Raw genomic sequence first — 26,643 nt, 5'->3', positions numbered from 1 at the left:
ATCCAAGAAACAGAAAAATAAGCTTATTATTGAGTTTCGAAACTAAACACCCAAATAAACACAAAAAGAGCTAAACACGACTGCCTCCTGGAAATAGACAATAGATTGTCAACAGTCTTTCACCAGAAGTCAGCCCATTTTTTTTTTATCAAGTGCACACACTTTTTATGAACCATTTTTCAAATATTAATAAGGGGGAGGGGTAGATTCACGCATACAAAATCAGAGAGAGACAGGAGCATTCACACAGACAGAAAGACATTCACGGGCAAACAGAGTCAAAGTCGGAGTCAAGCATCTCCAGAAATTTCAATGAACAATGGAGGATGGAGACCGAGTTCTGGAAGCAAATTTAGCAAATATCTAAAGCATGACATCAACATTAGTTGCCTACTGATTGATTACAAGTATGCCCTTTTGCTCACCAGAAAGTCAAGGTAGGCTCAGCAAAGGCTTGCTAGTTTATCCTAGTGCCCTGGTCTGAAAACTCAGACCTCCTTAGGTGGAATAATTACAAACTCGCCACAGCACTTCACGTTTACACAACAACCCTTACACCTGCCCTGGCCTGTCATTAATTACAATGACAGACGCGGGCGCTGAAAAGGTCTCTCCATTACCAGAAAGACCAACTGACTACATTAAGGGGGTGCAAAAGCTCGGGGAAGGAGACTGCTGCCGGCGGGGGGGGGGGTGAGTAATGTGGTCCACGAATCAGAGAACGGTGGCCACGCCATCCAAAACCCCAGCTTTCAGCACCCAAGGGGACCCGCGACTATCTTCTTAGAAACGGCACCTTTCCCTAGAGAAAGCTAAAGAGCTTAAAACCCCAACTCGTCCTGGGCCGGCAGAGGCGCTCAGTTCAGACCCCGCCCAAGACAGGCGTAGAACGATTGCAAAATGTCACAGGGCCCAGATTGAGCGCGCCAAAGCGGGACCCACCCCCGGGAGACCGGGACGCTGGAGGCAGGTCCCTCCCCTTCCTCTCTCCGCCCGCGCACAGCTCATTCATTCTTGAGGCGGGCAGCCCATCTTCCCGGCCGGCCATCCCTGCGCCGCAAACCCACCAGCCGCTTTGTCTCTGGCCCGGCCGGAAACAGGAACGCGCATTGGAGCGCGCGCCCAGACGCCACCTCCCCACACCTGGGGCCCGCCGGGCATTCCCGGCCGGAGAACCCTTCTGGATCTCGGGGTTCGAGGTCCGAAGCTGGCCAATCCACCTTGGCGGCCTCAGGTGCGCGCTCTACCCGGCCCTGCTAAAGAGCGGGCAGTCGGAAATGTGCATCTCTCGGTCACACCGTCGCTACAACTCGAACCCTCCTCCGCGACCCCTCTCCCCGCTAAGAAACACTGTATTCTTTCGCCTTCCAAAGGGCGTGGGCACTCGGCCCCGGTCCTCCCGCCCTGGGGCTGCGCCCCCCGCCCCTCGCGTGAGCTAATGCGGCCCCCAGACGAGCACTCACTTGAGGAGCAGCTGGTCGTGCTCGGCTTTGAACTTGCCCAGCTCGATCTGCAGCTTGGCGCGCTCGCGGGCCGTGTCGTCGAGCGCGCGTCGCGCGTCCGCCAGCTCGGTCTCGTAGAGCGCCTTGAGGCCGGTGAGCTCGCGTCCGCGCACCTCCTCACGCTCCGTCACCTGCAGCTGCAGCGCGCTGTTCTCTGTCTCCAGGCTGCGCACCTTGTCGATGTACACGGCCAGGCGATCGTTGAGCTCGCGCAGCTCCTCCTTCTCCTGCAGCCGCGACAGCCGCGTGGGGCTCAGCGGCGTAGCGGGGCCGCCGGTGCGGCTACCCGACCGCGGCGGCACGGGGGTCGCGGTCGCCATGGCGGGCGGCGGGGCGGCTGGCGGGCAGAGCAGAGCGGGGAAGCCGCGGGCAGCACGGGACGCGTAGGGAGCTGCAGAGGGCGAAGCGATGATCCGAAGGCACAAACCGACGACCCGCGCCCGCGGAGAAGTCGGCGTGGGAAGGGAGAAGCACCTGGGTTGGCAGGAGCCGGGTTACGGCACAAAGGGCAAAGGGGGAAGACTGCCAATCAATCAATCGTAAAATGCCCTTTTAAGAAAACACGCACACACACTCACACACACACTCCGGAAGATTTGGGGCGAGGGTGACCGGGAGGGGCCGAGCTGGGTCCGCGCGCCGCCGCCGCCACCGAGTCTCCCGCCCGCAGCACTTTGTTTCCTCTCAGGCGGCGCGGAGCGGCGGGCGGGGGGGTGGGGAGGGAGGAGGGCGGCGGGGGGCGGAGGTGGCGCGGGCAGTGGCGCCGCACTCTCCAACATGGCCGGCGCGCGCCGGCACCTCCACGTGACCGTCGCCGGCCAATGGGGAGCCGGCGGCGCGCTCCGGGGTTCGGGGGCTGGGCCTGTAAATTCAAAATCGGGGCCTCGGGCAACCGTCAGCTTGGCGCGCGGGGCTGGGCGTGGCTGGGGACGGACTGAGGGCGGTGGAGCGGGGCGCCGAGGACTGCTCGCCGGGCGGCCCAGAGCCCAGCGCCGGCCGGGCCTTCCCACCACCCCGCGGGGACCCCCGGAGGGGCTGGGCCTGCGGGTGGCGGGAAGGAGCCCGGAGGTTTTCCGGGGCGGGCCAGCGCCGCAGCCCACACCCAGCGGTTCAGGGAAATTCAAACATAAACGGCCGTAACAGCCGCTCGCACAACTCGTGGAGGACGGGACAGTCGCAGACGTTGTAACTTTATCCCCGGCAGCCGTGGAGTTACGTAATGGGCTCTGCTGTCTGAGGTTCAAAGCCCGCTACGTGCCGGTGCCAAATGCAAGCCTTTATTTTCCTCTGGGACGGAAAACGGTGTATCCAAACACCTCCTCCCAGTCAAGTCGACGTACGCGTGTCTTGAAGCGACAGAGACCGCACAGAAGCCAGAAACCCTGACCTTGGAGTCATTTGCTACCAGTGCTGATCTGATGGTCCGTCCCTGATCGGTTGGTTTCTGAACAAGGGTTTATAAAATCAAAACCACCTCGCAAGAAGTAAATAGCACAAGCTGTGAATTATCTTGCTTCACTAAAGTCCGATGCAGCAAAATCGAAGCTTGTGCAAATTTAGGTAGAAACGACTTTTTTCTTGAAAAAGGGATCCCTCTAAAATGTAATTGTCAGCTAGTTCTAATCAAATGTCCCGTTAATCCCTTTGAAAAGCCTTTACCTTGAGGCGAACGTTCATTGGCTTTTACTGTGCCATGCACTGATCCGTCCACGCAGACGCTCTGTGGTATGGGGATTGTTTTCGTTTGAAAATTCACGTTTAACAGCCGAAATTCCTCAAGGCTGCCCAGCAAGTGACAGGACAACGTTTGAACCCAGGCAGTTTCGGCTGACCCCAGAGCCTAGCCCTTAACTATAACCTAGGCCACCTCACGATGTATTAGTAAAGTACACCTCACATCTGTAATTACAGCTTAGCTGCCTTAATAATGGTAGAAATGAAGACCAGGATGTTCTTTAAATATTAAGTTACGTGCATAACAAGTAGTGAAGGGCACCAGGCTGCATCGTCACCCTGGGGGGATTTCTGGGCACCCTGAGTGATGATACTGTCCTTACCAATGGTTCTATTTCCTGCCCTGTTACCTAAAATGCCTTTCCTTAACCTCGCTGAGAAAGAATTGAAAAGCTTCTATTTTAGGGGCGCCTGGGTGGCTCAGTAGGCTAAGCCTCCCACGATAGCTCAGGTCATGATCTCATGGTGGGTGAGTTTGCGGAGTTCGAGGCCCGCCTTGGGCTCTGTGCTGACAGCTCAGAGCCTGGAGCCTGCTTCGGATTCTGTGTCTCCCTCTCTCTCTGCCCCTCCCCCACTCGTGCTCTGTCTCCCCGTGTCTCAAAAATAAATAAGCATTAAGTTTTTTAATAAATAACAAAAGAAAAGCTTCTGTTTAAGAGGGTCTAAAAAATCCAGATTATTGGAGAAGAAATGAGACCTAAGGAAGATGAGTGCTGATCCGACGTGGTGGAATCAGCACTGGAATGTAAATCCCCTCCACCCATGGTTTGGTTTTTGCTCCATACTCCTCCACCCCCCAAAAATATATGTATTTTGAAATCTTTTATTAAAGTATTTTCTTTCCACTTTGAAAATTTTAAAACTGTATGTGAAGTGTCATCAGGCCTAACCTCTGTTACTCTCAAACCCATAAAGCCTTTTTTTTTTTTAAGTTTATTTTTTGAGGGGAGGGGGGCAGAGAGCCTAATGGAGGGCTCAAACTCATTAACAGGGAGATCATGACCTGAGTTGAAACTAAGAGTCAGATCCTTAACTGACTGAGCCACCCAGGCACGCTCATGAAGCTTTCTCCTAATAGAATCTTTCAATTTTAGATTCTTTTTAGGAGACTCAGATTGTGTCCTTTTGTCTGAACGACAAATACATTGGAGTCAATTAAGGATTTGCCATTGATTGCTGTGTAACAATGGAAGTTATTCCTTGGTTTCCTCATAGAAAAATTGGAATGATTTCTACATTCCAGGAGGTTCATAAAGATTAAATTTTAAATATATAATATGAAATGACTAGTAATTCTTCCTAGTAGTAATTCTATGTCTCCAACCAAAAGCAATTTTTAAAAAATGGAAAATCTCTTAGCCATAAAATGAACCAATTCTGCAAACATTTGGTCAAGAACTTTACTAAATTTCTTTACTAACTTTCTTTACTACATTTGCCTTACTCTCTTGACTATTCCCATGCCTAACCCTGTACCTGGAGTGCCTTCCCCCTGCTCTTTCATAATAAGAGGCTGTTCAGCCCTCTTAAATAATTCCTGTAATCCCATCGCTGCCGATGTGTTTCCCAATTAATTAGAACAGAAGTAACAAATACTATGTTTTTGGTGACAGTGTTTTCACATTTACCAGGATAATCGTATTTTCAAATATTCTGCCTTGTTTTTATAAATCTTTACTTTCTTGTCATGCCACATGTTCTCGTTGCTGGTTAGGCCATACATATCGCCACCAAGCCTCAAGTTGCCGCGACATTGGTTCCCTCTTCAATACTCCTTCCACTGCACAGACCTACTTGACAACATAGACACAGCTTATTTGACATTTGCCCTACTTTCTGTATGACATTTGGATCTGGGACAGAAAAATACAGGACACCTGTCCTACCTGGACAGAAGGGGCCCAGACTAGGATGGAGGTGGGGAGGCAGGAAGAAGGGAAGGAGATACTGAAAGCTTGCAATACCCCACTTACGTCCCAGGGGAGAGGAGTGACAGCTGGCAGTTAGCTGAGCATACAGTGCAAACAAATGGACTAGCTAGGACTGCAGGGCGCAGTGAAGAAACATATTGCTGGGTGGTATCCCCTCAATATATGTTTGCTGAAAGAATGCAAGAAGAAATAAATACATGGTGTTCCTCCAGGCCACATTGTTTCTGTTTAATACACTTTGCAAAGTTAATATTTTTTCCAGTTACCATGAAAGCATAACAATAAGTCAGGTTTCAGAAGGTTGAAGGACTATCCAGAATCCCTTCAAACTCTGATTTTGATTTTTGTGTTTTAAAAAGAGACTAAGGGGCGCCTGGGTAGCTCAGTCCCTTAAGCAACCAGCTGTTGATTTTAACTCAGGTCATGACCTCACAGTCCTGACCTTGAGCCCCATGTTGGACTCCCTGCTGGGGTGAGAGGCTGCTTGGGATTCTTGCTCTCCCTCTGCCCCTCCCCTGCTCGAGTTCTCTCTGTCTCTCTCAAAATAAATAAATAAACAAAAATAACAATATTAATAAAAAGAACCTAAATAGTTATAAAGGTGTCTTTATCATCTTCAATAGCATTCTTCTCTTAGCAAAGCTGCATGATATTTACATATGACTCAAAACTGTTTTCCAAATTGTTAAGATCTGGATAATTTGGCAATAGTAGAAATGGCACAGTTATTTTAACTCCGTGGTTCCATTTTCCTGAAAACGCATGAGTTGATCAAAAAGAGAAACCAATGGCCCCTGGGTGGCTCAGTCTGTTAAGTATCCGACTTCCACTCAGGTAATGATCTCACGGTTCATGAGTTTGAGCCCCACATCAGGCTATGTGCTGACAGCTCCGAGCCTGGAGCCTGCTTGAGATTCTGTGTCTCCCTCTCTCTCTCTACCTCTCCCCTACTCGTGCTCTGTCTGTCTCTCTCTCTCTAAAATAAATATTTATTTCAAAAAAAGAGAGAAACCAATCTTCACGCTTGCATTTCAGTTTTACTTTATGCCAAAATATGGTCATAACACTACTTTATTTAAAAAGAATATCTTTAAAGCCATTTAATAAGCTAGTATTTATGTATCTGATTTTTTTTTTAATTTTTAAAAGCCTACCAAGATATGCTCCCTCACACTATATTCTGCATCTTTACCATTAGAGTAAAAAATAATAATAATAACAATAAAGACTGGAGTCAAAGTGTAGAGTTTATACATAGTTCAGCTGTTTGTGGTCTGATTGGAACTGACACTACTCAAAAGTTAAGGGCTTTCCTTTTTCATGATCCGTCTCCAGTCAGCCACCATATTTATCTTTATAGATGGTTTTATCCCTACACAATAACATTTAAACGTATTCATTACATGAGACGTTTCTCACCTAAAACATCTTTGTTTCCAGACCCCACGGTTGAGTTCAAGAAAGCAGAGGAAGGGGCGCCTGGGTGGCGCAGTCGGTTAAAGCGTCCGACTTCAGCCAGGTCACGATCTCGCGGTCCGTGAGTTCGAGCCCCGCGTCGGGCTCTGGGCTGATGGCTCAGAGCCTGGAGCCTGTTTCCGATTCTGTGTCTCCCTCTCTCTCTGCCCCTCCCCTGTTCATGCTCTGTCTCTCTCTGTCCCAAAAATAAAAAAAAAAATAAAAAAAAAAAAAAAGCGTTGAAAAAAAGAAAGCAGAGGAAAAATGAAAATACAATATTCGCATAGTTGATATTCTAAAATAAAAGAATGAATTTTCAACCAGATGTTAGTGTGTTCATTACCACAATTCTGGGGTACCATTCTTCTCAGGATGGCATTGTAAAACCAGGACGAAAGACAATCACACCATTTTCAGCTTTTAAGTTTAATAATTTTGATATAGGTATAGGAAAAGATTTGAAAAGTAAGGTAGTCTTGGGGCGCCTGGGTGGCTCAGTCGGTTGAGCGTCCGACTTCGGCTCAGGTCATGATCCCGCCGTCCGTGAGTTCGAGCCCTGCGTCGGGCTCTGTGCTGACAGCTCAGAGCCTGGAGCCTGTTTCGGATTCTGTGTCTCCCTCTCTCTCTGACCCTCCCCCATTCATGCTCTGTCTCTCTCTGTCTCAAAAATAAATAAATGTTAAAAAATTAAAAAAAAAAAAAAAAGAAAGAAAAGAAAAGTAAGGTAGTCTGGCTGAGCCAGTCCTGTCCATTCCATCTTCCCATCCCAACCTTCTCAGCCCCAGTAGCTTTTTCCTGGCTCTCCTGGCTTGCCAACATACCCTATAGGTTTTGGACTTGGTTAACCTTCCTATTCACATGAGCCAATTCCTTAAAATAAATTTGTCTATATATACATATCCTGTTAAATCTATTTCTTTGGAATCGGTTGCATTCCTATTCGCCAACAATGAAGCAACAGAAAGAGAAATCAAGGAATCAATCCCATTTACAATTGCACCAAAAACCATAAAATACCTAGGAATAAATCTAACCAAAGAGGTGAAAAATCTATACACTGAAAACTATAGAAATATTATGAAAGAAATTGAAGGAGACACAAAAAAATGGAAAAAGATTCCATGCTCCTGGATAGAAAGAACAAATATTGTTAACATGTCAATACTATTCAAAGCAATCTACATATTCAATGCAATCCCTATCAAAATAACACCAGCATTCTTCACAGAGCTAGAACAAACAATCCTAAAATTTGAATGGAACCAGAAAGACCCCGAATAGCCAAAGCGATCTTGAAAAAGAAAACCAAAGCAGGAGGCATCACAATCCCAGACTTCAAGCTATACTACAAAGCTGTAATCATCAAGACACTGTTGTACTGGCACAAGAACAGACACTCAGAACAATGGAGCAGAATAGATATCCCAGAAGTGGACCCACAAACATATGGCCAATTAATCTTTGACAAAGCAGGAAAGAATATCCAATGGAATAAAGATCTCGTCAGCAAGTGGTGTTGGGAAAACTGGACAGCGACATGCAGAAGAATGAACCTGAACCACTTTTTTACACCATACACAAAAATAACCTCAAAATGGATGAAAGACCTAAATGTAAGGCAGGAAGCCATCAAAATCCTCGAGGAGAAAGCAGGCAAAAACCTCTTTAATCTTGGCCGCAGCAACTTCTTACTCAACACATCTCCGGAGGGAAGGGAAACAAAAGCAAAAATGAACTGCTGGGACCTCATCAAAATAAATAAGCTTCTGCACAGCGAAGGAAACAATCAGCAAAACTAAAAGGCAACCGACAGAATGGGAGAAGATATTTTCAAAGGACATATGAGATAAAGGGTTAGTATCCAAAATCTACAAAGAACTTCTCAAACTCAACACCCAAAAAACAAATATCCAGTGAAGAAATGGGCAAAAGATATGAATAGACACTTCTCCAAAGAAGACTTCCAGATGGCCAACCAACACATGAAAGCCAAAGTATGGAAAGAGTCCAAATGTCCATCGATGGGTGAATGGATAAAGAAGATGCGGTATATATATATAATGGAGTATTACTCTACAATCAAAAGAATGAAATCTTGCCATTTGCAATTACGTGGATGGAACTGGAGGGTATTATGCTAAGCGAAATTTGTCAGTCAGGGAAAGACAAATATCATACGACTTCACTCATATGAGGATTTTAAGAGACAAAACAGATGAACATAAGGGAAGGGAAACAAAAATAATATAAAAACAGGGAGGGGGACAAAACAGAAGAGACTCATAAATATGGAGAACAAACAGAGTTACTGGAGGGGTCGTGGGAGGGGGGATGGGCTAAATGGGTAAGGGGGATTAAGGAATCTGCTCCCGAAATCATTGTTGCACTATATGCTAACTAATTTGGATGTAAATTTAAAAAAAAATTAAGTTAAAAAAATAAATAATAAAAATAAAATAAAATTGCCCTCAGAAAAGAACAAAAACTCTATTTCTTTGGAGAATCCTAACACACCTTCCTTTTTTCCATAAAAGAAGGATGTAGAGGAGCTAAGAGAGGCCAACAGATTGAAATAAGAGAATGAGAGAGGAAAGCTGCAGACTGACCCGGATAATGGACTGCCGGAAGCATGGTGGAACTGTGCACAACTCAGCAGAAGCCTTGAGGACAGAAGTGACAGAGGACAACATACTCAGGAGCCACAAGAAATCACAAGAAATTTCCACAAGAAATCTGGAAAAGGCCAGCACAGCGTGGAAACTGAGTAAATCCAAAAAGTAGATGGCTTTCCCAACAGCTGTAAAGAATCTCCTTAGATTTGGAATCAATCTCAGGGAAGACAGGAAAAATGAAAAATCTGAGAGATATTAAACTTGAATGTGATTGAAATATAAATATAAACTGGTCCACACCACTAGAAGATTGTAATCCTGGTCATCAGAATGGTCCTCCACATCTCTTTACACTGCTTTTCTCCACCTGTAGGTTTTATTCCAACACAAGCTCTCTCTACAAGGTGGAAAAGCTGGCTTCTGGGCCACTCCACACCTAAGTTCTCCTAGTATGTCCCAATATAGCTAATCTCAGGAAAACAGATTTGCTTGTTTGGGTCGCTTGCTCAGCCCTGAAACAATTACTATATCCTTTGATTGGTGAGGCCTAGGCCAAAACCCACCACGATGATAGGGAGGGGTCAGGGAGAGTCTGGAGTCAAGGCTACCCTCACCAAACCACGTGGGATGGGATTCCAAGAAGAATGAGGAGTATGTCCCAAAAAGTGATGAAAGGATGCTGGGCAAGGGATGCTGGATGAGCAAAAACAATATGTATCAGGGCACCTGGGGGGCTCAGTCGGTTGAGCGCCTGACTTCAGCTCAGGTCATGATCTCGCAGTCTGTGAGTTCGAGCCCCGTGTCGGGCTCTGTGTTGACAACTCAGAGCATGGAGCCTGCTTCGGATTCTGTGTCTCCCTCTCTCTCTGCCCCTTCCCTGCTCATGCTCTGTCTCTGTCTCAAAAATAAATAAAAACATTCAAAAAAAAAAAACAATATGTGTCTACCTCACTAAGGGAGAGTAAGAGAATTAACCTAAATGGTCCTTTTCTGGATAAAATTCTTTAAAGGTCTGCATATTTTAAAAAATGTTAAAATACAGGGGTGGCTGGCTGGCTCAGTCAGCAGAGCTTGTCTATCTTAAGGCTATGAGTTCAAGCCCCACAGTGGGCGAACAGCTTATGTACATACGTGCATACATACAATAGAAACTCTTAAAGGTTTAGGATACCTAAAAAGCCATTTTCATCTACCCATTAATCCATGCATTTCTTCATCAAACATTCGTGGAGGACTTACTACATGCAGAGCACAAGCCACTGAGGTACATGATTCCTGCTCTGAGGAGCTCCACAGGCCAGTCGTGGACAGGCAAACAGAAATAAATTCTGCCTCAACGTGTCAGATACTGACAAAGAGGCATGGACAAAGGAGTGCAGGCACACCGAGAGCCAGACAGTCCTCTGTGCTGGGGAGGAAGTCACTATGAGCAAACAGACTATCTCCGAGCTGGGCTTGGAAGCATGTCAGCCTCCAGGGACTGGAAGATGAATCCGGTACTTTGTGGAGACCTGTAAATGGCAAACCACAGGCCCCAGGGAGAATTAGAGGGAAACCCCAGACGGACTCCCTAATCTCCTACGGTGTGCTTTTTATTTCAAACCACAATATGCAAAGGGTGCTTTAAACTAGGAATTAGTAAGGTGGTAAAGGAACCAGATTTTAGTCAACAATTATCTTTAGGCCTGGCTTCCAGTAGCCAACAAAAATGGAAAATTGGGGAAATTGCCATATAATTAAAACAAGTAAATTACTTAAACTGCATCGACACCTTGCCTAAGGCAAAACTAAGATAGAAAGCCAATTAAGCAGGAAATTTTATCGAGCAACTCTTGTGTGCAAGGCACTATGCTGCATCCTATGAAAGAAAAAAAAATTTTTTACATTTATTTTTGAGAGACAGAGTGAGATAAAGTGCAAGCAGAGAAGAGGCAGAGAGAGAAGGAGACACAGAATCTGGAGCAGGCTCCAGGCTCTGAGCTGTCAGCCCAGAGCCCCAAGCGGGGCTCGAACCCACAAACCACGATATCATGACCTGAGCTGAGGTCCGACACTCAACCGACTGAGCCACCCAAGCAACTTAAAGAAATTTTTTTAAGTGTGAAATGTGATTCGATCCTTCAATAAAGATATCGTGTGTGTAGAAATGAAATATATACACGGATTAAATAGGTCAATCAATCAAGCTGTGAAAGACAGAGGTCCAAGGGAGTGGTGTTGATGATAAGTGTCATATCACTGGGAATGCTAAAATCTGGGGAATGAATAAATCCCCGCAGGCCAGGACAGCATGAGAGGACATTGTAGAAAAAGCGAATTTGAGCTAGACATTAAAGTAGGGGAAGACTTATTTCAGTAAGTGATTTGATTTACAAAAAAATTAGCTTTATGCACCAATTTTTCAGGAATTTTTCCATAAAGTTAGATGATGCTAGAGGCACCTGGGTGGCTCAGTCAATTAAGCATCTGACTCTTAATTTCAGCTCAGGTCATGACCTCATGGTTCTTGAGTTCGAGCCCCATGTTGGGCTCTGTACTGGCAGTGTGGAGCCTGCCTGTGATTCTCTCTCTCCCTCTCTCTGCCCCTCCCCCCTCTCTCTCAAATAAATAAACTTAAAAAAAAAAATGTGGGGCGCCTGGGTGGCTCAGTCGGTTGGGTGTCCGACTTCGGCTCAGGTCATGATCCCGCCGTCCGTGAGTTCGAGCCCCACGTCGGGCTCTGTGCTGACAGCTCAGAGCCTGGAGCCTGCTTCAGATTCTGTGTCTCCCTCTCTCTCTGACCCTCCCCCGTTCATGCTCTGTCTCTCTCTGTCTCAAAAATAAATAAACATTAAAAAAAAAAAATTAAAAAAAAAATGTACCTACCCTGCAGGTCAGTAATTCTACTCTTAAGACAAATGAAAGCACATTTCTACTGAAAGACTTGTGGAAGAAGTTCATGCTAGTGTTATTTATAACAGACCAAACTGGAAACCATCCAAATGCCCATCAAGAGAATAGGCAAGTGAATCATGGTATAAGTACTATTCAGCAATGAGAAAGAATGAGCCACAGATACGTTCAACCATGCGGAATCTCACGAACATTATAGTGAGCAAAGAAAAAGTACATTTTATGTGATTCATGTATATGAAATCCAAGAACAAATAATTGGAATCTTTGTAAAAAGAAATCAGGACAGTGGATGTCCAAGGTGGCAAGAATTGATTGGAAGGGAGCATTAAGGAACTTTCTGGAATGATACATTCATGGGTGCATGGACATAGTTGTCAAAGCTCACTAAATCACTAAATTGTACGCTTAAGATGCTCATTTCACTGTATGTAAATTTTACCAAAACTTACAAAAACCATATTCTGGTCTCTTTTAGTTTAGATTTTAAAACTCCTGAGATGCACTTTCTACCTTTTTCTGTAAGTAGACAAGTTTCCACCTTATTTGTTGCTTGAATTTCAAACTTTCTGTGAATTCTGCATTTTGCACACCCATGCTATACAATCTGTGATTTCTTCAGGAATTAGAAAGTGAACACAGCCATTTTTTGGTTTATTTATTTATTTTGGGTTATTTAATTTTTTTAAAACAATGACTTGTTGAGATTTCAAAGGTGCATTTGAACGAATATAATTGCTAATTATACTTCAATTAAACATTTTTAAATAATAAAACAAAAAATGTATTTGAGTAATGAAGGCAGAGGTGTTCGGGCTGAAAGCTGTGACTTGAAAAGAACGGCTGCTGAAGTGCTGAGCACAGAGCCTGCTTGGGACTCGCTCTCCCTTGTTCTCCACCCTGCCCCCACTCTGTCTCTCTCTCAAAATAAATAAACTAAAAAGTAAAAAAAAAGAAAGAAAGAAAGAAAGAAAAGAATTGCTGCCATCTTTGTCTTAGAAAGATCGGAATATGTTGGAACTTGAATACTACAAAACTGAGAATTTCGTGAAGAAAAAAGAAAGAAATCTGAAAAAGTAGTTTCTACTTTTCACTACTATATTCTTTTTACTTTGTAAGATTATATATTTTGTCACTGATCATTCTATTGATCACATACAAATACCGATCTCTAGTAATCCAGGGACCAAAATCCTTTTTGTTTTTTTAAGTTTATTTATTTTGAGAGAGAGTGGGAGTGGGGGAGGGGCAGAGAGGGAGAGAGAGAGGAAGAGAGAGAGAATCCCAAGCAGGCTCCGCACTGTCAGCGCAAAGCCGACATAGGGGGTTCAATCAAACCCACAAACCATGAGATCATGACCCAAGCTGAGTCGGATGCTTAATGGACTGAGTCACCGAGGTGCCCCTAAATTCTTTTAATAATATAACAACTTTCTTTTTTTTTTTAATTTTTTTAATGTTTATTTATTTTTGAGACAGACAGAGACAGAGCATGAGCAGGGGAGGGGCAGAGAGAGAGGGAGACACAGAATCTGAAACAGGCTCCAGGCTCTGAGCTGTCAGCACAGAGCCCGACACGGGGCTGGAACTCACGGACCATGAGATCATGACCTGGGCCGAAGTCGGACGCCTAACCGACTGAGCCACCCAGGCGCCCCAATGTAACAACTTTCTAAACAACTGAAGGCACACCGTCAGTTTAATTCACTAAAAGTAGAGAAGCAATTTTTAAGACGGAAGGGGATGAGAAGGGAGGAAAAAGGGAGTTATCAGAAACGGGGGTAGCTTTGTGACTTATAAAGGATATTTAATATTATAATATCATATTTTATATTTCAAAAGCAAAAAAAAAATACCTACAGGTTTAATAATACATATTTTAAAATTTGACTCGACTTAAAATTTGTCTTAAATTTTCTCGGCCAAACAGGCTTTGTAAAAACTGTGATTCCCAAATGGCTGTAGTGAAGAAAGACAGAAAGCCTCTGTTTCTAAGGGGTTTTTTTAGATTGGAGGGAGCAGGAGAGTATTTTAGGTTTATTAAAAAAGAGTTCAAAGTTATGAGACACTGTTGTGGACAACAGAGAGAAAGTATAGCACACAGCTCCTGCCCTTAGTCTCGCTGGGGCTCTTGAGTTACACGCAGAACCATATAAGCAAGTACACGATTACCTACCAGAAGCTACTGGGTCAGACAACCCGCCATGACAGCCATGACTGTAGACAAGTTCCGTTGTGACATTCACTTGGGAAAATCACCCTGTGGTGACTTGAATCAGCTCCCTCACGAGGTTTTCAGAAACCTGTTGTCATTCAAAAGAAATTGGTTTCACTTCTCTAATCTTAACCTCTTCGTTTTTGTCATTTACTCTACACTTCCTTTAAGGGATTTCATCTGCGTTGATCTCAAAGTGAGGAATGGAGAAAAGAAGTCTCAACTGTCACAGGGAAAAGGCAAGTCACAGGGGGTGAGCCCAGCAATTTTATTTTTAAAAATAAAAGGAATCCAAAATGTCTGCTTCACCCTAAAATATTGAAAATGTCATTCCTCTTATGAACTCCTGTGGCATTATCACCTACAGCAGTCATTTGGAACCTAGCATATTGCTTTTTGGTTTGTCATTTCAACCAAATCGTAAGACTCTTTAAGGCAGAAGAATGTCCTTGGGGGACACTGCAGATGAGGAAATACTGTTACTTTCCTGTCCACGGGCATCCATAGTGGAGTAGAGCGACATACGATAAGGATGCTCTTAGGACCCTGGCCTTCACCACTCTCTTATATTTCATGAGTCCACCTTATCTAAGAGATACTTCAGTATACTTCCCTTGAGCAAAGGACTTGCATAGTCATGAGTCAAGAGATACTCATAAAACTTCTCAAAACAATTATTTGAAGACTTTATAAGAATTCCATTTGGAAAACTTAGTTTTTTATTATTCTTGTCTGAAAGTAAGAATGTGATCCTAACATCTATTTAAATGACTATCCATTATTGGTAAAGTAGTACTATGTGATAAATAATAACATATAATGGAAAGCTTTTTCTCTTTCAATACCAACGGCCTATTTCAGTTTCAGGTTTACTATGTCATCTCAAACGCTTCCTCCAAATTTGGTTACAATTGTTGATGAAGAAATTGCAGGAAATAAACTACTTGATCAAAAATGCATATTTTAAAAATTGAGAGTTGCATGCTAAGCATTGAGAAAGAGAACCGTAGATACATAACCCACCCCAAGTGGACTCTGGTTAATATCAGACATGTTGCTACATCTAAAAGACGTTCAGCCAATAGGACAAAAATCAAATACAAGAATAAGATACATGTGTCATATATTAACAAGTGCAAGTGAATGTGACAGTTTGGAAATTTGGTGGAAGGGAATCACAGCACTGTATGTCATAATCAGAATTAGTACTCTGTTCTAGATCACCAGAAACACACCATTTCACTTCCCATTTGTCTCTTAATGCTCCCCAAATGATCTGAGTTAGGAGACTGACCAGTCAAAGACCTGAATGGCAAATCTCTTTCTTTCACTGGAACTGGAGGAGAGAAAGACCACGGAGAATGCTTCAGAGGCTGATTTGACCGATCACTGGACAAACAAAACTGAAAATATTTGGGGGACCAATGGAGATCTATTAGGGTTCAGGTAACATAAAGTCAGGACAGCACAGGCTTCAGAATCAGGAATACCCAAGTGTGAATCCTGCACAGTCATACACTATATGACCTCTAGCGAGTTACTTAACATCTGTGAACCTCCATTTCCTCATTTGTAAAACCCAGAGAAAGAACTGCCTTACAGGGTTGTTGATAGAATTCAATACGTTAATGTGCACACAGTGTATCTGGTACATATTCGGTGCTAAGGAAATATTTATTCCATTCCCTTCCTCTACAAAAACAGATAATTAGAATTTTTACTTCCCAATTTTAAAAGCTTCCCATCAACTTAGCATATAAAACATCATACCAGTACTGAGAAAAATGTGTGCCTGTAACAACACTGCATTTTCAAAATGTTAACTGTTTTACATTGTCATGCTTACTAATATTTATCTTGGCATAGAGTCAATAACCGTACAAATATTGCATAGTACATGTAGTGACTGCCTTACTAGAATCTGATTCTGTTTCGTAAACTTTCGGTGAATACCAGTATGGCCAGCCCTAGAGACATTACAAAATAATCAGACACAGTTCCCACCCCACAGAAACTGACAGCGTGTGTAAAGAAAGGCCAATGTACTTCTGACATGTGCTCTACTGAATATTTTTATAATTATCTGTAAGCCGACCTCTCTCTAAGGTTGAGTTGCGTTTAGATTTCATAGCCCGTTTTTGTCATTTTAATGATTGTTTTTTAGATATCCAAGCACAGTTTGGTTCGCATTGATTTTTATAATATAAAGAACACATCACTTCCGGTTAATATTATCAAAATAGGAATGGGCACACAGTTAATGGGCACCTTGCAAAAGATGGAAAGAGACAAGATCTCTTATCCTGAGATCTTATAATACTTAAACCAAGATTTTCGCTTTGTATGTCTCTCCACCACTTCCACGTTTTGAAGAGGGAAAAAAAAAAAGCACACTCTCTGCGTAACCACAGCATCAACCACTGCTGCCTGCTGGCCAGAAAAAGGGTAGTATTAAGGGTGCAGTCATCTGCTTGCCACAGACTGCTGGCAAGGCAAGAAAAGCTAATTAGCACCCCAACCCTCACCCTTGCTCTGACCCTCCTTTCCATGCCTCCACCATCTGGCTGGCCTTCCCTTCCCCTACTGCACCGGCTTCTTTCTGCATCCTCTGGCTTGGGTAGGTCACAGACGTTTGCCTATCCTAGCAAGAGACAAGAACAGGCTTCAGCAGCACGCTAGACCATGAATTTCTAAAAATTTTAAAGGAAATTGCACAAATCACCTCCTCCCCCTTCCCCCCAACAGTGTTCTCTTTCACTGGTGCCTGTTGTCTTACTGAAAACATCTACTCTGTCTAAGACAATCTTTAGGTCTGGAATCCAATATGCTTTGTAATTGACAATTGTCTCGTGAAAGGTAAGCACCTAGTTCCTACACTGAGTCTCTCTCACCGATTTGATTGGGCCTTGGGGGACAGCAATAGGATATAAAATCATTAAGTAAATATAGTACCTTTCAGCATAATGCCACAGGACATGGTGAGAGGTACCTTTGGTACGAAGCAGCAATGACAGCTCAAAGGCCATTACTTATTAAAGATGCCAGAAAAGGGGCGCCTGGGTGGCGCAGTCGGTTAAGCGTCCGACTTCAGCCAGGTCACTATCTCGCGGTCCGTGAGTTCGAGCCCTGCGTCGGGCTCTGGGCTGATGGCTCAGAGCCTGGAGCCTGTTTCCGGTTCTGTGTCTCCCTCTCTCTCTGCCCCTCCCCCGTTCATGCTCTGTCTCTCTCTGTCCCAAAAAATAAATAAACGTTGAAAAAAAAAATTAAAAAAAAAAAAGATGCCAGAAAAAGAGGGTATCAGTGAAGTCAACTAACATTTTGAGAATTCACAGAATAAAAAGAGTGAAACTTCCAACTAGTAATCAAATATAGACTATCAATTAACAGACAAGAATTATGATTTTCCTATTTACCTGAGACACAAAACAATCTAAATACACTGAGGTTTCACTAACAAAACTCCTTGTTACTAGGTTACTAGGATTTGGTTACAAAAACAACAGTCTATTTTTTTTCTGTAGTTTGTTCTTGCGATGACTTATTTTTTCTCTTTTTCTACCTTATAGTAATATAAGCTATACACTTTTTAAAAGAAAATCTAGGAGTGCCTGGGTGACTCAGTCGGTTAAACATCTGACTCTTGATTTCAGCCCAGGTTGTGATTTCACAGTTCATGGGATTGAGCCTCCTCATTGACAGCTCAGAGCTGCTTGGGATCCTCTCTCTCCCTCTCTCTCTGCCCCTTCCCTGTTTGTGCTCCCTCTCTCTCAAAATAAATAAATAAACTTTAAAAAAAATGTAACAGTGCCAGCCTAAAAAACGAAAGGTAATAGAAAACAAACTTTGAAAATTACAAAGGTGGGGCACCTGGGTGGCTCAGTTAGTTAAGGGTCCAACTCTTGATGACAGCTCAGGTCATGATCTTGTGGTCCTTGAGTTCAAGCCCCACACTGCTGGTGCAGAGCCTGCTTGGGATTCTCTCTCTCTCTCTCTCTCTCTCTCTCTCTCTCCCTTGCTCTCTGCCCCTCTCCCGCTTGCTCACGCACACGCGTTCCCCCTCTCTCTCTCAAAATAAGTAAAAAAAAAAAAAAAAAAAAAAAAAAAAAAAAAGAATTACAAAGCTGTAAATATTAGCTCAGAATAAAAAGATGATTAGAATCTTGGAGAGAAGCTTCAGTTAAGCTTACTATGAAAAACACTTGCACCTATGAAATACATAGATATATTCCAACCACAACAGTGTAAATTTGAAAAAAAAAAAAAATACTGTGAAGTTTTGCAGCGAGAATTTCTGCCTCAATAAACAAACTTTCTAGAAGAAAGTGCCCAAGGATATCTTTTCATTTTCAGAACAGGAGGAAAGGGAGACTGACAAACTCCAGTCTACATTATTCTTCGAAACTGTGTAAAATTAAGCTGTGACTCAAACCCGTACAGAACGCCAGAGGTTTCCTGCCGGTAGGGAACACCTGTAACTTTTTTCCCACTCACCCTCTGAACTGTCTTCTTATGTTTGGAGAACTCCTCACCATTGGAGTCTCAGCAAGACACAGGGTCTGACTCCCACTCGATAGATGCTAAAAAAGCCAGCCAGCCATTTCTTTTGCAGGCCTAGGTTTGGCCAAGCAGATGCGCTGGCCCAGAATTTGACCCAAAGCAATAGAAATGTGGCAGATTTGTTCTAGTAGCTCTACCCAATTTCGGAAGGCAGCTGGGACAGAGCATCAGCTTATACACAGTGTTGGTGGGGGACGGCAGCTACAACATCAACTCTTTCTTGGCAGCAATAATGACCTTCCCAGACATGTTCCGGGGCCCTTGGCATGTAGCTTCTTTTGACCCCTAGCCGTCCCACGATTCTGTGAGCGATTGGTACGTCTTCATTTTATGCCGTCAGAATCAGCCTCTGTGCTTACAACCAGGAACCCTAAAGGGACACAGAACCTCTGGAATAGTGACTTAGAATTAAAAAGACAGGAACCAGGGAATACAGTTTCTCTTAGAAGCTACATACTGCGCACAAAAGACATCCAGTTGAAGGTCAGAGTATTAGTAAAGAGACACGTGTATATTTTTCCTTCACGTAAGTCAAGGAGGTGTGTCCGGGAGGATATGTGGGGAAAAGGCCAGTTTCAGTGATAATCTAGAAACAACGAAGGGAAACCTTATCCCTTTATCTAGGTCCAGACTTAGATATCTAACTTACACAGTTAAAAATGCAGGAGTACAAAATAACTGTAGGCATTTTACAATTACATAAAACAAAAATACATAAAACAAAATAGAGTGTACTAAACACATGAAAATGGTCCGCCTGGGGGAGGCGGACATAGGAGTGGGGAATGGAGTTGAAGGACATGGTTGCAGAAACACGTGCAAAATGCAAGGCTCCCCACCCAGGTGCAAACAGACAGCAGGGGGTGGTCAGGATACCTGCCACGGGGATCCACCAGCAGAGGATGATGATGTCCAACACCCTCTTTTACCAACAAAACTCTTTCCATCTATGCCTAACTATAGTACAGTGATATTCTATAGAGTCATGTTTGGGGGCGATGAAAGAGTTTGGAAATAGATTGAGGTGAGGATTGCAATAACATCACGAATGTAACTAATGGCTCTGAATTGTATCCTTAAAATGCCAAGGTTTGTAAGCATGGAAGTTCCTTAAAAAGTTAAAAACAAAACTACTCTCCGATCCAGCAATTGCACTAGTAAGTATTTACTCAAAGGATACAAAAGTACTAATTCGAAGGGGTGCATGCACCTTGATGTTTACAGCAACATTATTAACCATAGCCAAACACTGGAAAGAGCCCAAATGTCCATTGACTGACGAATGGGTAAAGAAGTTGTGGTATACATATACAATAGAATACGACTCAGCCATCAAAACGTATGAACTCTTGCCATTTGCAATGACACGGATGGAGCTAGAGAATATTACGCTAAGAAAAGTAAGTCAGTCAGAGAGAGACAAACATCACTGATCTCGCTCAGATGTGAAATTTAAAAAAAAAAAAAACAGGGGAGCCTGGGTGGCGCAGTCGGTTAAGCGTCCGACTTCAGCCAGGTCACGATCTCGCGGTCCGTGAGTTCGAGCCCCGCGTCGGGCGCTGGGCTGATGGCTCAGAGCCTGGAGCCTGTTTCCGATTCTGTGTCTCCCTCTCTCTCTGCCCCTCCCCCGTTCATGCTCTGTCTTTCTCTGTTCCAAAAAAAATAAATAAACGTTGAAAAAAAAAATTAAAAAAAAAAAAACACAAAACAAATGAGCAAAGGGAAAAGAAAGACAGAGAGGCAAACCAAGAAACAGGCTCTTAACTTTAAACAAACTGATGGTTACCAGAGGAGGGTGGGGGGATAGATGAAAAAGAGGATGGGAATTAAGGAGGGTACTTGTGATGAGCACTGGGTATTATATTTAAGTGATGAACCACTAAATTCTACACCTGAAACTGACGGTACACTGTATGTTTTTAACTGGAATTTTAATAAAAAATAGAAAAGAATGCCAAGGTTTGTCATATATATTTTTACCACAATTTAAAAATATTAAAAATGACATACACTAAAAACCACTGGAATTACACACTTTAGATGGGTGAATTGTATGGTACGTGAGTTATATCTCAACAAAACTGATGAAAATTATTCAAAGTATTTAGGATTTTTATTTAAACCATTGGCATTTGGTGCTATCCATCGCAATCTTTTGGGAACTGAGAAATTGCTCCTCCTGTCTGACAACTAGTCACTTCCTTTCGAAGCACATTAGACAGGTATATTAGAGACCAGAGAAACACAAACGTCCCCAGGCTTGAAACACACCAGAGGGGCACACCTGGGTGGCTCAGTCGGTTAGCGGCCGACTTGGGCTCAGGTCACGGATCTTGGCACTTTATGAGTTTGAGCCCCGTGTCAGGCTCTGTGCTGACAGCTCAGAGCCTGGAGCCTGCTTTGCATCCTGTGTGTGTGTCTCTCTCTCTGCCCCTCCCCTGCTCATGCTCTGTGTCTCTCTCTATCAAAAATAGATAAAGTTAAAAAAAATTTTGAAACACATCAGAGGTTCATTTTTGAAAATAAATGGAAGGGAACAGGGACGCCTAGCTGGCTGGCTCAGTCGGTAGAGTGTGCAACTTTTGATCTCGGGGTTGTGAGCTCGAACCCAACACTGGGTGTGGAGATTACTTAAAAATAAAATCTTAGAAAGAAAGAAAGAAAGAAAGAAAGAACCAGAAGGGAACAAATAAGTAGAACCTGGCAGAGACAGACTCTCACCTGGAGATGGGCAGCACAGCCAGAGGGAAGTTAAGAAGTATCCAGTGGAAATGAAAACCACGCTTGGCAGTGATGGGCTTTTTATTTTAATCTATGAGATTTCATTGAGCAGCTACTGGCTCCAGGCCCACCCAGCACAAGACAGCTCCCCTCATGGGATCACCTGTAGCTGTCGGGTCTGAGCTGCAATGGGAGGCCTGGGCCTGGCGAACCTCGCAGCTGTGCAGGGATCAGGGCACAGTTTCTCCATGTCTAGACAGGCTCCTGTGTTGGTCCTCCCCATTCCTACCTCCATGCCCTCAATCACGCTGCTCCCTACACCTGCAAAGTCCTTCCCACTCATCAGCGTTTCTCTGAATCCTCCCCAACCCCCTCCTTCCCTAGCGCCCAGCCAGAGAGCCACCTTCAAGACAAAACAAACTGGTTTCAAAATCATTGTAGACACAGTTCCCAGATACTTTTGACCAGGCAGGGAACGGGGTGGGGTGGGGGGGGGTGGGGAGTGGAAATCAGAAGGGTCTAACAGGCTCTCATTTTTGGCAGGGGTAAGGCAAGCGGAACAGGGCTAAGGGAAAATACGGCCCCTACTATTCCCTACAATTCTCAGGAAGTGGTGTGAATCCTCCAAGTTTACACCCCCTAGGCTACCTAATGATCTTCTTTCAATACAATTTGCATTTCTTTAAAACTATTCATATAATATATTTAGTGACTTTACAGGTTAATTCAGTGTAATGGCCTGTCTTTACAAATCATCCTTCTGTAATTATAATGGGAAAAACAAGTTATGTGCACATTTTTTCTCTCCAAGTTTGACATCTAGCTTTTGTTAAATTCCTATTAATTGCTATTTTTGGGGGCTTCTAAGGAAATGTTTGCACTGCCCAGAACAGTTGCTTCCCAAGTTTTCAAAAGTTACACACGTAGAAAATGATAGGGGTGCCTGGGTGGCTTAGTCAGTTAAGCATCTGACTTCGGCTGAGGTCATGATCTGGCCACTCATGAGTTTGAGCCCCGTGTAGGGGTCTGTGCTGACAGCTCAGAGCTTGGAGCCTGCCTCTGATTCTGTGCCTGACTCTTTCTCTGCTCCTTCCCCACTCATGTTCTGTCTCTGTCTCTCTCTCAAAAAAAAAAATAAATAAACATTAAAAAAAAGAAAAAAGTCACACACCTAGAAAATGATAATTATTTTTTATTTAGGAATACAAAAGCAAAGGGCTAAGGCAATCATATCCCCAATTCCTCTGCGCAGGGCCCCAACTCATTCATTCATTCATTCATCCATCTATCTATCTATCTCCTTCATTCATTCATCCATCTACCAATCTATCTCCCTATCCATCCATCCATTCATCCATCCCTTCCTTTTTCCTTCATTCTCCCCTCCTATTCCCACTTCCCACAGACAACAGTTCTGAGTGTTTAATGTGTACTATTTTGTCTCCTGTGTTATTATAAAATGTATAGTTATTTCGTACTCCCAAATGTTCAGTTTGTGTAAGTGACATCATGTTGTAGATCTCATTTGCTTTCTTCCTTTATTCCCTGAGCACAGTCTTGCTGTGTCTACATCTAAGCTGTTACATTGGATTTCACGGTGGACACCTCCCACGCCTAGCACCCACCCCCAGGGTGGGCACCTGTATCGCACCTGCCATGGTGATTGCCATCATACGTACCCCCTTATGGACCTGAGAAGGATTTGTTGAATCACAGGGGTTACAGATATTCGTCGTGTGTAAGTACCGCCTACTGCTCTCCAGACTGGTGTCTACCCTACCCTAAGAGCTGTGTGTAGCATTTCCTACAGGCCCACAACCACAGCCACACCTGGCATGGAAATGAGAATATTGATACAGACACCAGAGTGAAAAGATAAGAAAAATAGGCCCTGCCCTTGGGCAGCCTGAGGCCCTCCAGCCTCCCCGAGACAGAATACCCATTCACATCACAAGGCATTTCTCTGTGTCACAACACAGATGAGGAATGCTGGGGTAGGATGCCCTCCCCACTGCTACTGTCTTCTGAAAAAATGACTCAAGTCTCAGGATTGTGTGGAATGAGGGAGAGTCACTGTTAAATTTCTCAGGATGTCACTTTGGCAACCTCTGTTCCACCAGGAACAGTCACGATTGCTGACCATTCTGCCACCATCCTGGGAGCTATATCCATCTAAGGAAGAAGCATATGCGGACAGAACTGGTCAAGGCCTCACGGGCAAGGTTCTGAGGAACAAGCGGAATCCAGGCCTGCTTGACTGCAAACCACAATCTCTTCCTATGCCTTTGTGGGACATACTTCAAGAAGAAGGGGCAGAAATAAGGGCTGCTCAAGAAGTTGACTTTGCTCCTTGGGGAACGTGGAAGTGTTTCCTGCAGAGTCACGACCGGGCTCCCCCATGAACGCTGCAGAGTCCAAGAGCACAGGTCCCTTTCTTTTGCTTTGTCACCTTGGGGTTTTAGGGATTTCAGTATAGCAGTTGAGATACAAACCCGTAAACTTTATTTAGAAAAGTACGATGATCTGAGAACCATAGAGTTTGCTTTGTTAGGTTGTGTGTGTGTGTGTGTGTGTGTGTGTGTGTGTGTGTGTGTGTTGTTTTCCTTTAGAAGTGTAAATTAAGTGACTGATGTGTTTTCACAGTCTGTGGGTTGAGGCTGACAGAAAGAGTAAGATAGGTAACTTTTCCATTCCTAAATAATGGAAAGAAGGAAAAGATCCCCAAGAGTTTATTTTTTACAAAACCCTTTTGAAAAATCCTGGTTTATGGGGATGATAAGGAGATAAATAGCTCAAGAGATGACATCTTCATTTATTCATATGAAATGTAAATGTTTGCTGCAGTCCGGAATGAGAATTTTCAGGATATCCATATATATTAAGTTCCGGAAGAGAGAGACACATTTGCTTACATGCTTCTCTAGAAATGAAGATAATATATTAACCAGGCAGAAAGCTAATCTAGTATGCTTGGCTTACATTTCGTAGTTTCTGACAGAACCACAGGCTGAGGATAAGGAGGGACGGACATAATCCCCTTCCTAATAATGAACTGTTTGTCTACTCAGGGGTCATCACGGGCATACTGAGTGGTTCTCTGGATTTCCAGAACAGCATTTCCACCATCTTTCCACCTTGGTTCTTTCATTAGATGTATGATGTCCAAAATATGTCATGGGGACTTAGGACATTAGTGTGAGAAAAAGAAATGGGACTTCAAAGAAAGAATACCAAAACAGTGACTCCAACAGTTATAATTACATGTACATAATTTAGACGTGGTTAATTATGGTTTCCCATCTACATATTTAGAAAGACTGTAGATAGCATAATTTTTGGATGTGATAAGGTACGATGATATCAAAATACACATGCATGTGTCTACACAGATACACACATGCAAGACCAGAAGCCAGGGCGCCAGGGTGGCTCAGTCAGTTAAGTGTCCACCTCTTGATTTCAGCTCTGGTCATGATCCCAGGGTCGTGGGATTGAACCCTGTGTAGATCTCCCTGTCTTTCTGCCCCTCCCCTCTTCTCTTTCTCTCTCTCATTCTCAAAAAAAAAAAAAAAAAAAGGAAAGAAAACACTCACATCTAAGTTAACCAACACTGCCCCCACTTTTAGGCCATTTCTTTAGGGGCACAAAAGAGATCAGACAAATCTGAATGGAGATTTTCAGGTACAGCGAGATATTGCTGTTTCCAAAAGAAAGGGAAGGACAGAACCGTTCAGTTTGTTTTCATGAGAGAAATCATGAAGAAGAAACCAGAGGTGCTTACTAAGATTTTAGTTTGATGGGAAACACCCTGAGTGTTAGACCAAACCGAGATTGTCGCTTTCATCTGTACTTGAGACGTTGTAGAGTCCCTGGGGATAATTACGCTGCCCTCCTCCATACTAAACAATTTGCACCTATTAAGTTCTTCCAGAGACAAGTGGGTCTGTGAGACAACATCATCCAGCCCAACGAAAGTGGCAGAACAGGATACCACATACTCTGTGGCTGCTACTGTAGTCTGCATGTGTTGGTGAGAGTTCTGCTCTATTTCCTGCTGTTCAAATGTTTTTAAAACCTCACTGCCATCTAATGACTTAGGACTTTTACATCCTGAGTGGGTCAGCATAACATTCGTATCTGGTGCTTAATCAAAAAGAAGGCTCTTGGGGCGCCTGGGTGGCTCAGTCGGTTGAGCGGCCGACTTCGCTCAGGTCATGATCTCGCGGTCCGTGAGTTCGAGCCCCGCGTCGGGCTCTGTGCTGACAGCTCAGAGCCTGGAGCCTGTTTCGGATTCTGTGTCTCCCTCTCTCTGACCCTCCCCTGTTCATGCTCTGTCTGTCTCTCTCTGTCTCAAAAATAAATAAACTTTAAAAAAAAAGTGTTTAAATAAAAAAGAAGGCTCTTATTGGGTTAGAAGAAACTGAATGGTAACTTGCAGGGACGGTTCAAAATAGTCTCCCGTGTGATGCTGGGCTTCTAAAAGGAAGGAAGTCTAACAGACAGAGAGACATTCTTTACCAAAAAAAAAAAAAAAAAAAAAAGTTTAGTATTTAACAGGTCCCACATTTTCTTACAAATTCCTTAAATCATTTTCTAACACACTGCTTCAACTTCACCTTCGAGTAATTCTAAACACTTTGGTTGTGGCTATTTAGAGTTTTTGTACTCCAGAAAGGACAGAATTAGGCAGAACATGACTCTGTGATCTTCATTTTACCATAAACCATAAATTCCACGTTAGCACTAAACTAACATCGCATTAGACATGTGTGTTGTTTTATGTTAAATTGAGTTTCCTCTGGTTGCAAGTGACCAAAAAAAAAAGGCGGGGAGGGGGGGGTTGAGGGGGGGAGAAGACAGAGAGAGTTTAAGCAAAAAAACCAAAGGGTGGAGGCACTTGTGGGAGAACCCAGGAGCATCTGCTAAATGCAGGGAAAGAGGGACACCAGGCTTTGAGAGGGCAGAGACAGAGCATCTCTGGGAACCTCGCTGAGCACAAACACAGGCAGAGATTTTCTGCATCA

At 43.7% G+C, this 26,643-nt stretch overlaps 1 protein-coding gene across 1 annotated transcript in view; it reads right to left on the bottom strand.

Moving 5' to 3' along the window:
- LMNB1 (lamin B1) overlaps positions 1-2,196 on the bottom strand; it is a 57,579-nt gene extending 55,383 nt beyond the window's left edge. Inside the window, exon 1 of the mRNA XM_030317200.1 lies at positions 1,464-2,196. Within this exon, the coding sequence (XP_030173060.1) occupies positions 1,464-1,822 (359 nt within the window). The 5' untranslated portion in view covers positions 1,823-2,196. The remainder of the gene's footprint in view (positions 1-1,463) is intronic.
- Between the last annotated feature and the right edge of the window lie 24,447 nt (positions 2,197-26,643).

The sequence above is a fragment of the Lynx canadensis genome, chromosome A1 (genome assembly GCF_007474595.2).
Source record: "Lynx canadensis isolate LIC74 chromosome A1, mLynCan4.pri.v2, whole genome shotgun sequence".
Classification (NCBI taxonomy): domain Eukaryota; kingdom Metazoa; phylum Chordata; class Mammalia; order Carnivora; family Felidae; genus Lynx; species Lynx canadensis.
This window is presented reverse-complemented; position numbering and strand designations above follow the sequence as displayed.